The 13,343-nt window shown below is 55.5% G+C and overlaps 1 protein-coding gene across 2 annotated transcripts in view; it reads right to left on the bottom strand.

Annotated features, from left to right (window-relative positions):
- Positions 1-13,343, bottom strand: part of pkd1b (polycystic kidney disease 1b) — a 397,721-nt gene that overhangs the window by 292,121 nt on the left and 92,257 nt on the right. Inside the window, exon 2 of one of the 2 annotated variants that reach the window (XM_088000368.1) lies at positions 11,134-11,317. In XM_088000368.1, the coding sequence (XP_087856494.1) occupies positions 11,134-11,317 (184 nt within the window). Of the gene's footprint in view, positions 1-11,133; positions 11,318-13,343 lie in introns of those variants that run through there. The other variant, XM_088000369.1, reaches the window with a different exon arrangement.

Below are 13,343 nucleotides of genomic sequence, written 5' to 3'. Positions count from 1 at the left end.
AGATGGTGGGCGGCACGGTGGCACAGGTGGGCGGCACGGTGGCACAGTGGTTAGCACTGCTGCCTCAAAGCGCCAGAGACCCGGGTTCAGTTCCCGCCTCAGGCGACTGACTGTGTGGAGTTTGCACATTCTCCCCGTGTCTGCGTGGGTTTCCTCCGGGTGCTCCGGTTTCCTCCCACAGTTCCAAAGATGTGCAGGTCAGGTGAATTGGCCATGCTAAATTGTCCGTAGTGTTAGGTAAGGGGTAAATGTAGGGATATGGGTGGTTTGCGCTTCGGCGGGTCGGTGTGGACTTGTTGGGCCGAAGGGCCTGTTTCCACACTGTAAAGTAATCTAATCTAATCTAATGGTGCTGCCTGAGGAACTGGGGACTGGGAGATGGTGCTGCCTGAGGAACTGGGGACCGGGAAATGGTGCTGCCTGAGGAACCGGGGACTGGGAGATGGTGCTGCCTGAGGAACCGGGGACCGGGAGATGATGCTGCCTGAGGAACCGGGGACTGGGAGATGGTTCTGCCTGAGGAACTGGGGACTGAGAGATGGTGCTGCCTGAGGAACCGGGACTGGGAGATGGTGCTGCCTGAGGAACCGGGGACTGGGAGATGGTGCTGCCTGAGGAACCGGGGACTGGTAGATGGTGCTGCCTGAGGAACAGGGGACTGGGAGATGGTGCTGCCTGAGGAACTGGGGACTGGGAGATGGTGCTGCCTGAGGAACCGGGAATGGGAGATGGTGCTGCCTGAGGAACTGGGGACTGGGAGACGGTGCTGCCTGAGGAAGCGGGGACTGGGAGATGGTGCTGCCTGAGGAACAGGGGACTGGGAGATGGTGCTGCCTGAGGAACCGGGGACTGGTAGATGGTGCTGCCTGAGGAACCGGGGACTGGTAGATGGTGCTGCCTGAGGAACTGGGGACTGGGAGATGGTGCTGCCTGAGAGACAGGAGATTCGGAAAAATTGCTGCCTTAGAAATCAGAGACTGGGACATGGTGATGTTTGAGAAACTGGCGATTACAAGAAGGTGCTGCCTGAGAAACCACGGACTGGGAGCCAGTGATTCCGGAGGAACCAGAGACCGAGGGACAATGACGCTGGAGGAACCGGGGACGGGGAGCCAGTGATGCCTGAAGAACTGGGGACTGGGAGACGGTGCTGCCTGAGGAACCGGGGACTGGGAGACGGTGCTGCCTGAGGAACTGGGGACTGGTAGATGGTGCTGCCTGAGGAACCGGGGACTGGGAGATGGTGCTGCCTTAGGAACCGGGGACTGGGAGATGGTGCTGCCTGAGGAACCGGGACTGGTAGATGGTGCTGCCTGAGGAACTGGGGACTGGTAGATGGTGCTGCCTGAGGAACTGGGGACTGGGAGATGGTGCTGCCTGAGGAACCGGGACTGGGAGATGGTGCTGCCTGAGGAACTGGGGACTGGGAGATGGTGCTGCCTGAGGAACCGGGACTGGGAGATGGTGCTGCCTGAGGAACTGGGGACTGGGAGATGATGCTGCCTGAGGAACCGGGGACTGGGAGATGGTTCTGCCTGAGGAACTGGGGACTGGGAGATGGTGCTGCCTGAGGAACCGGGACTGGGAGATGGTGCTGCCTGAGGAACCGGGGACTGGGAGATGGTGCTGCCTGAGGAACTGGGGACTGGGAGATGGTGCTGCCTGAGGAACCGGCGACTGGGAGATGGTGCTGGCTGAGGAACTGGGGACTGGTAGATGGTGCTGCCTGAGGAACTGGGGACTGGGAGATGGTGCTGCCTGAGGAACCGGGGACTGGTAGATGCTGCTGCCTGAGGAACCGGGGACTGGTAGATGGTGCTGCCTGAGGAACGGGGGACTATTAGATGGTGCTGCCTGAGGAACTGGGGACTGGTAGATGGTGCTGCCTGAGGAACCGGGGACTGGTAGATGGTGCTGCCTGAGGAACCAGGGACTGGTAGATGGTGCTGCCTGAGGAACTGGGGACTGGTAGATGGTGCTGCCTGAGGAACCGGGGACTGGTAGATGGTGCTGCCTGAGGAACCAGGGACTGGTAGATGGTGCTGCCTGAGGAACTGGGGACTGGGAGATGGTGCTGCCTGATGAACCGGGGACCAGGTGATGGTGCTGGCTGAGGAACTGGGGACTGGGAAATGGTGCTGCCTGAGGAACCGGGGAACGGAAGATGGTGCTGCCTGAGGAACCGGGGACTGGCAGACGGTGCTGCCTGAGGAACCAGGGACTGGGAGATGGTGCTGCCTGAGGAACCGGGGACTGGGAGATGGTGCTGCCTGAGGAACTGGGGACCGTGAAATGGTGCTGCCTGAGGAACCGGGGACTGGGAGAAAATGCTGCCTGAGGAACCGGGGACCGGGAGATGGTGGGCGGCACGGTGGCACAGGTGGGCGGCACGGTGGCACAGTGGTTAGCACTGCTGCCTCACAGCGCCAGAGACCTGGGTTCAGTTCCCGCCTCAGGCGACTGACTGTGTGGAGTTTGCACATTCTCCCCGTGTCTGCGTGGGTTTCCTCCGGGTGCTCCGGTTTCCTCCCACAGTTCCAAAGATGTGCAGGTCAGGTGAATTGGCCATGCTAAATTGTCCGTAGTGTTAGGTAAGGGGTAAATGTAGGGGTATGGGTGGTTTGCGCTTCGGCGGGTCGGTGTGGACTTGTTGGGCCGAAGGGCCTGTTTCCACACTGTAAAGTAATCTAATCTAATCTAATGGTGCTGCCTGAGGAACTGGGGACTGGGAGATGGTGCTGCCTGAGGAACTGGGGACCGGGAAATGGTGCTGCCTGAGGAACCGGGGACTGGGAGATGGTGCTGCCTGAGGAACCGGGGACCGGGAGATGATGCTGCCTGAGGAACCGGGGACTGGGAGATGGTTCTGCCTGAGGAACTGGGGACTGAGAGATGGTGCTGCCTGAGGAACCGGGACTGGGAGATGGTGCTGCCTGAGGAACCGGGGACTGGGAGATGGTGCTGCCTGAGGAACCGGGGACTGGGAGATGGTGCTGCCTGAGCAACCGGGAACTGGGAGATGGTGCTGCCTGAGGAACTGGGGACTGGTAGATGGTGCTGCCTGAGGAACCGGGGACTGGGAGATGGTGCTGCCTGAGGAACCGGGGACTGGGAGATGGTGCTGCCTGAGGAACCGGGACTGGTAGATGGTGCTGCCTGAGGAACTGGGGACTGGTAGATGGTGCTGCCTGAGGAACTGGGGACTGGCAGACGGTGCTGCCTGAGGAACTGGGGACTGGGAGATGGTGCTGCCTGAGGAACTGGGGACTGGTAGATGGTGCTGCCTGAGGAACTGGGGACTGGCAGACGGTGCTGCCTGAGGAACTGGGGACTGGGAGATGGTGCTGCCTGAGGAACTGGGGACTGGGAGATGGTGCTGCCTGAGGAACTGGGGACTGGGAGATGATGCTGCCTGAGGAACCGGGGACTGGGAGATGGTTCTGCCTGAGGAACTGGGGACTGGGAGATGGTGCTGCCTGAGGAACCGGGACTGGGAGATGGTGCTGCCTGAGGAACCGGGGACTGGGAGATGGTGCTGCCTGAGGAACTGGGGACTGGGAGATGGTGCTGCCTGAGGAACCGGTGACTGGGAGATGGTGCTGCCTGAGGAACTGGGGACTGGGAGATGGTGCTGCCTGAGGAACTGGGGACTGGGAGATGGTGCTGCCTGAGGTACTGGGGACTGGGAGACGGTGCTGCCTGAGGAACCGGGGACTGGGAGATGGTGCTGCCTGAGGAACAGGGGACTGGGAGATGGTGCTGCCTGAGGAACCGGGGACTGGTAGATGGTGCTGCCTGAGGAACCGGGGACTGGTAGATGGTGCTGCCTGTTGAACCGGAGACAGGTAGATGGTGCTGCCTGATAAATAAGAGGCTAGGAGGCAGTCCTGCCCAAGGACTGGCGGACCAGGAGACAGTGTTGCCGGAGAAACCGGGACAATGTGATGCTTGAGGAACTGACGAACGGAAGAATCTTGCAGCCTGAGGAAACAAGGACTGGGTATGGCTTTGCATGAGAAACCGGACACTGGGAGATGGTAATGCCTCAGAAATCGGAGACTGGGATACAGCTCTCTCTGTGAAACTGTGGACCAGGAGGTGGTGGTCCCTGAGGAACCAGGGACGGAGAGGTGGAGCTACCCAAGGAACCAAGGACCGGGAGATGTGATGCCTGAGGAACCGGGGTCCGAGCCAAAGTGATGCTGGATGAACCGGGGATGGGGAGATGGTGATGCCTGAAAAATAAGAGACTAGGAAGCGGTCCTGCCTAAGGGCCTGCGGACCAGGAGACAGTGTAGCCGGAGAAACAGGAGCTTGGGAGATGGTGCTGCCTGAGAAATAGGAGATTCGGAAAAATTGCTGCCTTAGAAATCAGAGACTGGGACATGGTGATGTTTGAGAAACTGGCGATTACAAGAAGGTGCTGCCTGAGAAACCACGGACTGGGAGCCAGTGATTCCGGAGGAACCAGAGACCGAGGGACAATGACGCTGGAGGAACCGGGGACGGGGAGCCAGTGATGCCTGAAGAACTGGGGACTGGGAGACGGTGCTGCCTGAGGAACCGGGGACTGGGAGACGGTGCTGCCTGAGGAACCGGGGACTGGGAGACGGTGCTGCCTGAGGAACCGGGGACTGGGAGACGGTGCTGCCTGAGGAACTGGGGACTGGGAGATGATACTGCCTGAGGAACCGGGGACTGGGAGACGGTGCTGCCTGAGGAACCGGGGATTGGGAGACGGTGCTGCCTGAGGAACTGGGGACTGGGAGATGGTGCTGCCTGATGAACCGGGGACCAGGTGATGGTGCTGGCTGAGGAACTGGGGACTGGGAAATGGTGCTGCCTGAGGAACCGGGGAACGGAAGATGGTGCTGCCTGAGGAACCGGGGACTGGCAGACGGTGCTGCCTGAGGAACCGGGGACTGGGAGACGGTGCTGCCTGAGGAACGGGGGACTGGGAGATGATGCTGCCTGAGGAACTGGGGACTGGGAGATGATGCTGCCTGAGGAACCGGGGACTGGGAGATGGTGCTGCCTGAGGAACTGGGGACCGTGAAATGGTGCTGCCTGAGGAACCGGGGACTGGGAGACAATGCTGCCTGAGGAACCGGGGACCGGGAGATGGTGCTGCCTGAGGAACTGGGGACTGGGAGATGGTGCTGCCTGAGGAACTGGGGACCGGGAAATGGTGCTGCCTGAGGAACCGGGGACTGGGAGACAATGCTGCCTGAGGAACCGGGGACCGGGAGATGGTGCTGCCTGAGGAACCGGGGACCGGGAGATGATGCTGCCTGAGGAACTGGGGACTGGGAGATGGTTCTGCCTGAGGAACTGGGGACTGAGAGATGGTGCTGCCTGAGGAACCGGGACTGGGAGATGGTGCTGCCTGAGGAACCGGGGACTGGGAGATGGTGCTGCCTGAGGAACCGGGGACTGGGAGATGGTGCTGCCTGAGGAACCGGGGACTGGGAGATGGTGCTGCCTGAGGAACTGGGGACCGGGAGATGGTGCTGCCTGAGGAACTGGGGACTGGCAGACGGTGCTGCCTGAGGAACTGGGGACTGGCAGACGGTGCTGCCTGAGGAACTGGGGACTGGGAGATGGTGCTGCCTGAGGAACTGGGGACTGGGAGATGGTGCTGCCTGAGGAACTGGGGACTGGCAGACGGTGCTGCCTGAGGAACTGGGGACTGGGAGATGGTGCTGCCTGAGGAACTGGGGACTGGCAGACGGTGCTGCCTGAGGAACTGGGGACTGGGAGATGGTGCTGCCTGAGGAACCGGGGACTGGTAGATGGTGCTGCCTGAGGAACTGGGGACTGGCAGACGGTGCTGCCTGAGGAACTGGGGACTGGGAGATGGTGCTGCCTGAGGAACCGGGGACTGGGAGATGATGCTGCCTGAGGAACCGGGGACTGGGAGATGGTTCTGCCTGAGGAACTGGGGACTGGGAGATGGTGCTGCCTGAGGAACCGGGACTGGGAGATGGTGCTGCCTGAGGAACCGGGGACTGGGAGATGGTGCTGCCTGAGGAACTGGGGACTGGGAGATGGTGCTGCCTGAGGTACTGGGGACTGGTAGACGGTGCTGCCTGAGGAACAGGGGACTGGGAGATGGTGCTGCCTGAGGAACCGGGGACTGGTAGATGGTGCTGCCTGAGGAACCGGGGACTGGTAGATGGTGCTGCCTGAGGAACCGGGGACTGGGAGATGGTGCTGCCTGAGGAACAGGGGACTGGGAGATGGTGCTGCCTGAGGAACTGGGGACTGGGAGATGGTGCTGCCTGAGGAACAGGGGACTGGGAGATGGTGCTGCCTGAGGAACAGGGGACTGGTAGATGGTGCTGCCTGAGGAACCGGGGACTGGGAGATGGTGCTGCCTGAGGAACAGGGGACTGGGAGATGGTGCTGCCTGAGGAACCGGGGACTGGTAGATGGTGCTGCCTGAGGAACCGGGGACTGGTAGATGGTGCTGCCTGAGGAACCGGGGACTGGGAGATGGTGCTGCCTGAGGAACTGGGGACTGGGAGATGGTGCTGCCTGAGGAACTGGGGACTGGGAGATGGTGCTGCCTGAGGAACAGGGGACTGGGAGATGGTGCTGCCTGAGGAACCGGGGACTGGTAGATGGTGCTGCCTGAGGAACTGGGGACTGGGAGATGGTGCTGCCTGAGGAACTGGGGACTGGGAGATGGTGCTGCCTGAGGAACCGGGGACTGGTAGATGGTGCTGCCTGAGGAACCGGGGACTGGTAGATGGTGCTGCCTGTTGAACCGGAGACAGGTAGATGGTGCTGCCTGATAAATAAGAGGCTAGGAGGCAGTCCTGCCCAAGGACTGGCGGACCAGGAGACAGTGTTGCCGGAGAAACCGGGACAATGTGATGCTTGAGGAACTGACGAACGGAAGAATCTTGCAGCCTGAGGAAACAAGGACTGGGTATGGCTTTGCATGAGAAACCGGACACTGGGAGATGGTAATGCCTCAGAAATCGGAGACTGGGATACAGCTCTCTCTGTGAAACTGTGGACCAGGAGGTGGTGGTCCCTGAGGAACCAGGGACAGAGAGGTGGAGCTACCCAAGGAACCAAGGACCGGGAGACGTGATGCCTGAGGAACCGGGGTCCGAGCCAAAGTGATGCTGGATGAACCGGGGATGGGGAGATGGTGATGCCTGAAAAATAAGAGACTAGGAAGCGGTCCTGCCTAAGGGCCTGCGGACCAGGAGACAGTTTAGCCGGAGAAACAGGAGCATGGGAGATGGTGCTGCCTGAGAGACAGGAGATTCGGAAAAATTGCTGCCTTAAAAATCAGAGACTGGGACATGGTGATGTTTGAGAAACTGGCGATTACAAGAAGGTACTGCCTGAGAAACCACGGACTGGGAGCCAGTGATTCCGGAGGAACCAGAGACCGAGGGACAATGACGCTGGAGGAACCGGGGACGGGGAGCCAGTGATGCCTGAGGAACTGGGGACCGGGAGATGGTGCTGCCTGAGGAACTGGGGACCGGGAGATGGTGCTGCCTGAGGAACTGGGGACTGGGAGATGGTGCTGCCTGAGGAACCGGGGACTGGGAGATGGTGCTGCCTGAGGAACCGGGGACTGGTAGATGGTGCTGCCTGATGAACCGGGGACTGGGAGATGGTGCTGCCTGAGGAACTGGGGACTGGGAGATGGTGCTGCCTGAGGAACCGGGGACTGGGAGATGGTGCTGCCTGAGGAACCGGGGACTGGTAGATGGTGCTGCCTGATGAACCGGAGACAGGTAGATGGTGCTGCCTGATAAATAAGAGGCTAGGAGGCAGTCCTGCCCAAGGACTGGCGGACCAGGAGACAGTGTAGCCGGAGAAACCGGGACAATGTGATGCTTGAGGAACTGACGAACGGAAGAATCTTGCAGCCTGAGGAAACAAGGACTGGGTATGGCTTTGCATGAGAAACCAGACACTGGGAGACAATGCTGCCTTAGGAACTGGGGACTGGGAGATGGTGCTGCCTGAGGAACAGGGGAGCGGGTGACGGCTCTGCCCGAGGAACAGGGGACCGGGAGACGATGCTGCCTGAGGAACCGGGAACAGGGAGATGGTGCTGCCTGAGGAACAGGGGAGCGGGTGATGGCGCTACCTGAGAAACAGGGGAGCGGGTGACGGCGCTACCTGAGGAACAGGGGAGCGGGTGACGGCGCTACCTGAGGAACAGGGGAGCGGGTGACGGCGCTGCCTGAGGAACAGGGGAGCGGGTGACGGCGCTGCCTGAGGAACCAGGGACTGGGAGACGGTGCTGCCTGAGGAACCGGGGACCGGGAGACGATGCTGCCTGAGGAACCGGGGACCGGGTGACGATGCTGCCTGAGGAACCGGGGACCGGGTGACGATGCTGCCTGAGGAACTGGGGACTGGGAGATGGCGCTGCCTGAGGAACATGGGAGCAGGTGATGGCACTGCCTGAGGAACAGGGGAGCAGATGATGGCGCTGCCTGAGGAATAGGGGAGCAGGTGATGGCGCTGCCCGAGGAACAAGGGAGCGGGTGATGGCGCTGCCTGAGGAACAGGGGAGCGGGTGACGGCGCTGCCTGAGGAACAGGGGAGCGAGTGATGGCGCTGCCTGAGGAACAGGGGAGTGGGTGATGGCGCTGCCTGAGGAACAGGGGAGCGAGTGATGGCGCTGCCTGAGGAACAGGGGAGCGGGTGGCGCCGCTGCCTGAGGAACAGGGGAGCGGGTGATGGCGCTGCCTGAGGAACAGGGGAGCGGGTGGCGGCGCTGCCTGAGGAACAGCGGAGCGGGTGATGGTGCTGTCTGAGGATTCAGGAAATGGTAATTGGTCCTCCCTGAGAATCCAGAACTGGGATGTGGCTTTGTATGAGGACTGGGGACTGAGAGACTGTGACCTTAAGACCTTAATAATGGGTCTGCATTTGGTCATATGTTTCTCAACCCTATTCTCCTGCTTTCTCCCCATAAGCTTTGATTCCCTTGGCAATCCAGAATCTATCTATCTCTGTTTAAATATACTCAATGTCCTGGCCTCCACAACTTTCTGTACCAATGAATTCCACAGATTCTTTAGTCTCTGGCTACAGAAGTTTCACCTTGTCTTTGTTCTAAAGGGTCTTCCCTTTACTCTAAGGTCTTGGTCTGACTTGCCAGTGGAAACATCTCCCAACTCTCACTCTGTCCAGGCTGTTCAGTATGCTGTAAGTTTCAATCAGATGCCTCCCATCCTTCTAAACTCCATTAAGTATAGTCCCCGAGTCCTCGAATGATCCTCATATATGAAGTGTTTCATTCCTGGGATCATTCTCGTAAACTTCCTCTGGACCCTGTCAAGGGCCAGTACATCCTTCCTGAGATATGGGGCCCAAAATCACTCACACAATTCTAAATGTGGTCTGGCCAGAGCCTTATATAGTCTCAGAAGTACATCCTGCTTTTACATTCTAGTCTTCTTGAGATGAATGACTACATTATATTTTTCTTCTTAACTACCTGCAGGTTTATCTGAGGAGAATTCTGAACTAGGACTCTCAAGTTCCTTTGCACTTTAGATTTCTGAATTTTCTCTCCATTTAGAAAACAGTCCGTGCCTCTATTCTTACAATCAAAGTGCATGACCTCACACTTTCCCACGTTGTACTCCATCTGCCACTTCTTTGCCCACTCTCCTAACCTGTCTAAATCTCTCTGTAGCCTCCCCGCCTCATTAATATTACCTGCCCCACCGATCTTTGTATCATCTGCAAACTTAATCAGAATGCCCTCCGCTCCTTTATCCAGATCATTAATATATAAAGTGAAAAGTTGTGGTCCCAATACTGACCCACGTAGAACGCCACTAGTCACCAACCTCCATCCTGAGGAGGACTGTTTTATCCCCACTCTCTGCTTTTTGCCAGACAGCCAGGCTTCTATCTATGCTGGGACCTTGCCTTTAATACCATGGGCCTTTATCTTACTCAGCAGCCTTCTGTGTGGCATCTTATCAAAGGCCTTCTGGTAGTCCGGGTAGGTAATATCCATTGTTTCTCCTTGGTCTAACTTGCTCATTACCTCCTCAAAGAATTCTAACAGATCTGTCAGGCATGACCTCCCATTGATGAAACCATGCTGACTTTGCCCTATTTTACCGTGCACCTCCAAGCATTCAGAAATCTCATCCTTCACAATGGACTCCAAAAAATCTTACCAATGGCAACAGACAGTGGGAAGTTGAGAACCAAATTAGTAAGATCTCAGTTATTTTAAGAATTAAAGGTGGTTTGGTAAGGTGTTTTAACTTTCCAAACATAGACTGGGACTGCCATAGTAGTGTTAAGGGTTTAGATGGAGAGGAATTTGTTAAGTATGTACAAGAACATTTTCTGATTCAGTATGTGGATGTCCCTACCAGAGCAGGTACAACACTTGACCTACTCTTGGGAAATAAGGCAGGGCAGGTGATGAGGTGTCAGTGAGGGAGCACTTTGGAGCCAGCGACCATAATTCTATTAGTTTTATAATAGTAATGGAAAAAAAAGGATCTAAAAGTTAAAGTTCCAAACTGTGTACTGTTTTAGTCACCACGTTACCACCCTGTGCTTTGGACAGGGTGCAGAGGAGGTACACCAGGATTTTGTGTGGTATATAGGGCACTAGCTATGAAGAGAGGTTGAGTAGATTATGATTATTTTCATTAAAAAGACACAGGTTGAGAGGAGACCCGATTGTCTATACCTCTTACGATTTTGAATGGGTCAGAGTGGAAGCTTTTCTCCCCAGACCGGTGGGGGGGGGAGACAATTACTAGGGGTCATGAGTTCAAGGTTAGAGGGGAAAAGTTTCAGGGAGATATGCGTGGAAAGTTCTTACTCAGAGGGTGGCGGGGGCCTGGAACGCATTGCCAGCGGAGGTGTAGAAAGGGGCATGATAGCATCACTTAAGATGTATCTAGACAGATACATAAATGGGCAGGGAACAGACTGGGGCAGCACTGTCAGTGGGGAATGGGGAATGGGGAATGGGGCAGCACTGACAGTGCAGATTGCCTCAATCCAATCCCTAACTGACATTGTCAACATTAGACAGCACAGCGCAAGGAGTTCTTTTGGAGGTGTCAAAGAGATTTCCTGTTTAAGTTAAATCAAAACCATTGAACTCACGCTGAAAAATGCTGCTGGACAAAATTCAAAACATCCACACTGTTGATAATAGCTAAATCAGCAGTGGGCACTTGTTGGCAGGCCTGGCGGGCATCGTACCACGACGTCTGGTCTTCACTTATCCAATAACAATGCTGATTTTGTGGATTGAGTTGAGCATTTTGTGGACAACTGGTGGAGATACCTAAAAAAGCAAACAGCAGAGATGGAGCAAATTCTCAATAAATACAAATCATTTCATTGTATATCTGGCACCTTACTGGGAGTGCACTCAATTCTCTCACTGGCAGCACCCTCCCTGATCTCACAGTCCGCAGTCTCCCATATCTCACAGGCACTACACTCTCGACTCACTGGCAGCATCCTCCCTTACCTCGCTGGCAGCACCTTCCCACATACAGTCCTGGAGTCATAGACATGTACAGCATGGACACAGATCCTTCTGTCCAATTTGTCCATGCCGACCAGATATCCCAACATAATCTAGTCCCACCTGCCAGCACCCAGCCTATATGCTTCCAAACCCTTCCTATTCATATATCCATCCAGATGCCTTTTAAATGTTGTAATTGTACCAGCCTCCACCACTTCCTCTGGCAGCTCATTCCTTACACGTACCACCCTCTCAATGAAAACGTTGCCCCTTTGATCACTTTCATAGTTTTCCCCTCTCACCCTAAACCTATGCCCTCTAGTTCTGGACTCCCCGCCCCAAGGAAGAGACTTTGTCTATTTACCCTATCTATGCCCCTCATGATTTTATAAACCTCTATAAGGTCAGCCTTCAGCCTCCAACACTCCAGGGAAAACAGCCCCAGCCTATCCAACCTCTCCCCATAGCTCAAATCCTCCAACTCTGGCAACATCCTTGTAAATCTTTTCTGAACCCTTTCAAGTTTCACCACTGTACGCAATATTCCAAAAGTGGCCTAACCAATGTCCTGTACAGCCGCAACATGACCTCCCAATTCCTGTACTCAACACTCTGACCAATAAAGGAAAGCATATCAAACACCTTCTTCACTATTCTATCTACCTATGACTCCACTTTCAAGGAGCTATGAACCTGCACTCTAAGGTCTCTTTGTTCAGCAACACTCCCTAGGACCTTACCATTAAGCATATAAGTCCTGCTAAGATTTGCTTTCAATTTAGAAAAATGCAGCACCTCGCATTTATCTAAATTAAACTCCATCTGCTACTTCACAGCCCATTGGCCCATCTGATCAAGTTCCTGTTGTAATTGGAGGTAACCCTCTTCGCTATACACTACACCTCCAATTTTGGTGTCATCCACAAACTTAATAACTATACCCCTTATGCTCACATCCAGATCATTTATAGAAATGAGAAAAAGTAGTGGACCCAGCACTGATCCTTGTGGCACTCCACTGGTCACAGGTCTCCAGTCTGAAAAACAACCCTCCACCACCACCCTCTGTCTTCTACCTTTGAACCAGTTCTGTATCTAAATGGCTAGTTCTCCCTGTATTCCATGAGATCTAACCTTGCTAACCAGTCTCCCATGGAGAACCTTGTCAAATGCCTTACTGAAGTCCATACAGATCACCACTCTGCCCTCATCAATCCTCTTTGTTATTTCTTGAAAAATCTCAATCAAGTTTATGAGGCATGATTTCCCTAGCGTAAAGCCATGTTGACCATCCCTAATCAGTCCTTGCCTTTCCAAATACATGTACATCCTGTTCCTCAGGATTCCCTCCAACAACTTGTCCACCACCGACGTCAGGCTCACTGGTCTATAGTTCCCTGGCTTGTCCTTACCACCCTTCTTAAACAGTGGCACCACGTTTGCCAACCTCCAAAGTTGATTGGGAGCAGATAAAGTTCACAGGTACCTTCCGGCACCTCACCTGTGACTATCGATGATATAAATATCCCAGCAAGAGGCCCAGCAATCACTTCTCTAGCTTCCCACAGGGTTCTATGGTACACCTGATCAGATCCTGGAGATTTATCCATTTTTATGCAATTCAAGACATCCAGCACTTCCTCCTCTGTAATAAGGACATTTTTCAAGATGTCACCATCTATTTCCCTAAATTTTATATCTTTCATGTCCTTTTCCACAGTAAATGTGGATGCAAAATACTCGTTTAGTATCTCCCCCATTCCCCTGCGGCTCCACATAAAAGCCATCTTGCTGATCTTTGAGGAGCCCTGTTCTCTACCCAGTTATCCTTTTGTCC

The sequence above is a fragment of the Chiloscyllium plagiosum genome, unplaced genomic scaffold (genome assembly GCF_037043375.1).
Source record: "Chiloscyllium plagiosum isolate Xiang-an unplaced genomic scaffold, Cpla_swu_hap1 HiC_scaffold_25, whole genome shotgun sequence".
Lineage (NCBI taxonomy): Eukaryota > Metazoa > Chordata > Chondrichthyes > Orectolobiformes > Hemiscylliidae > Chiloscyllium > Chiloscyllium plagiosum.
This window is presented reverse-complemented; position numbering and strand designations above follow the sequence as displayed.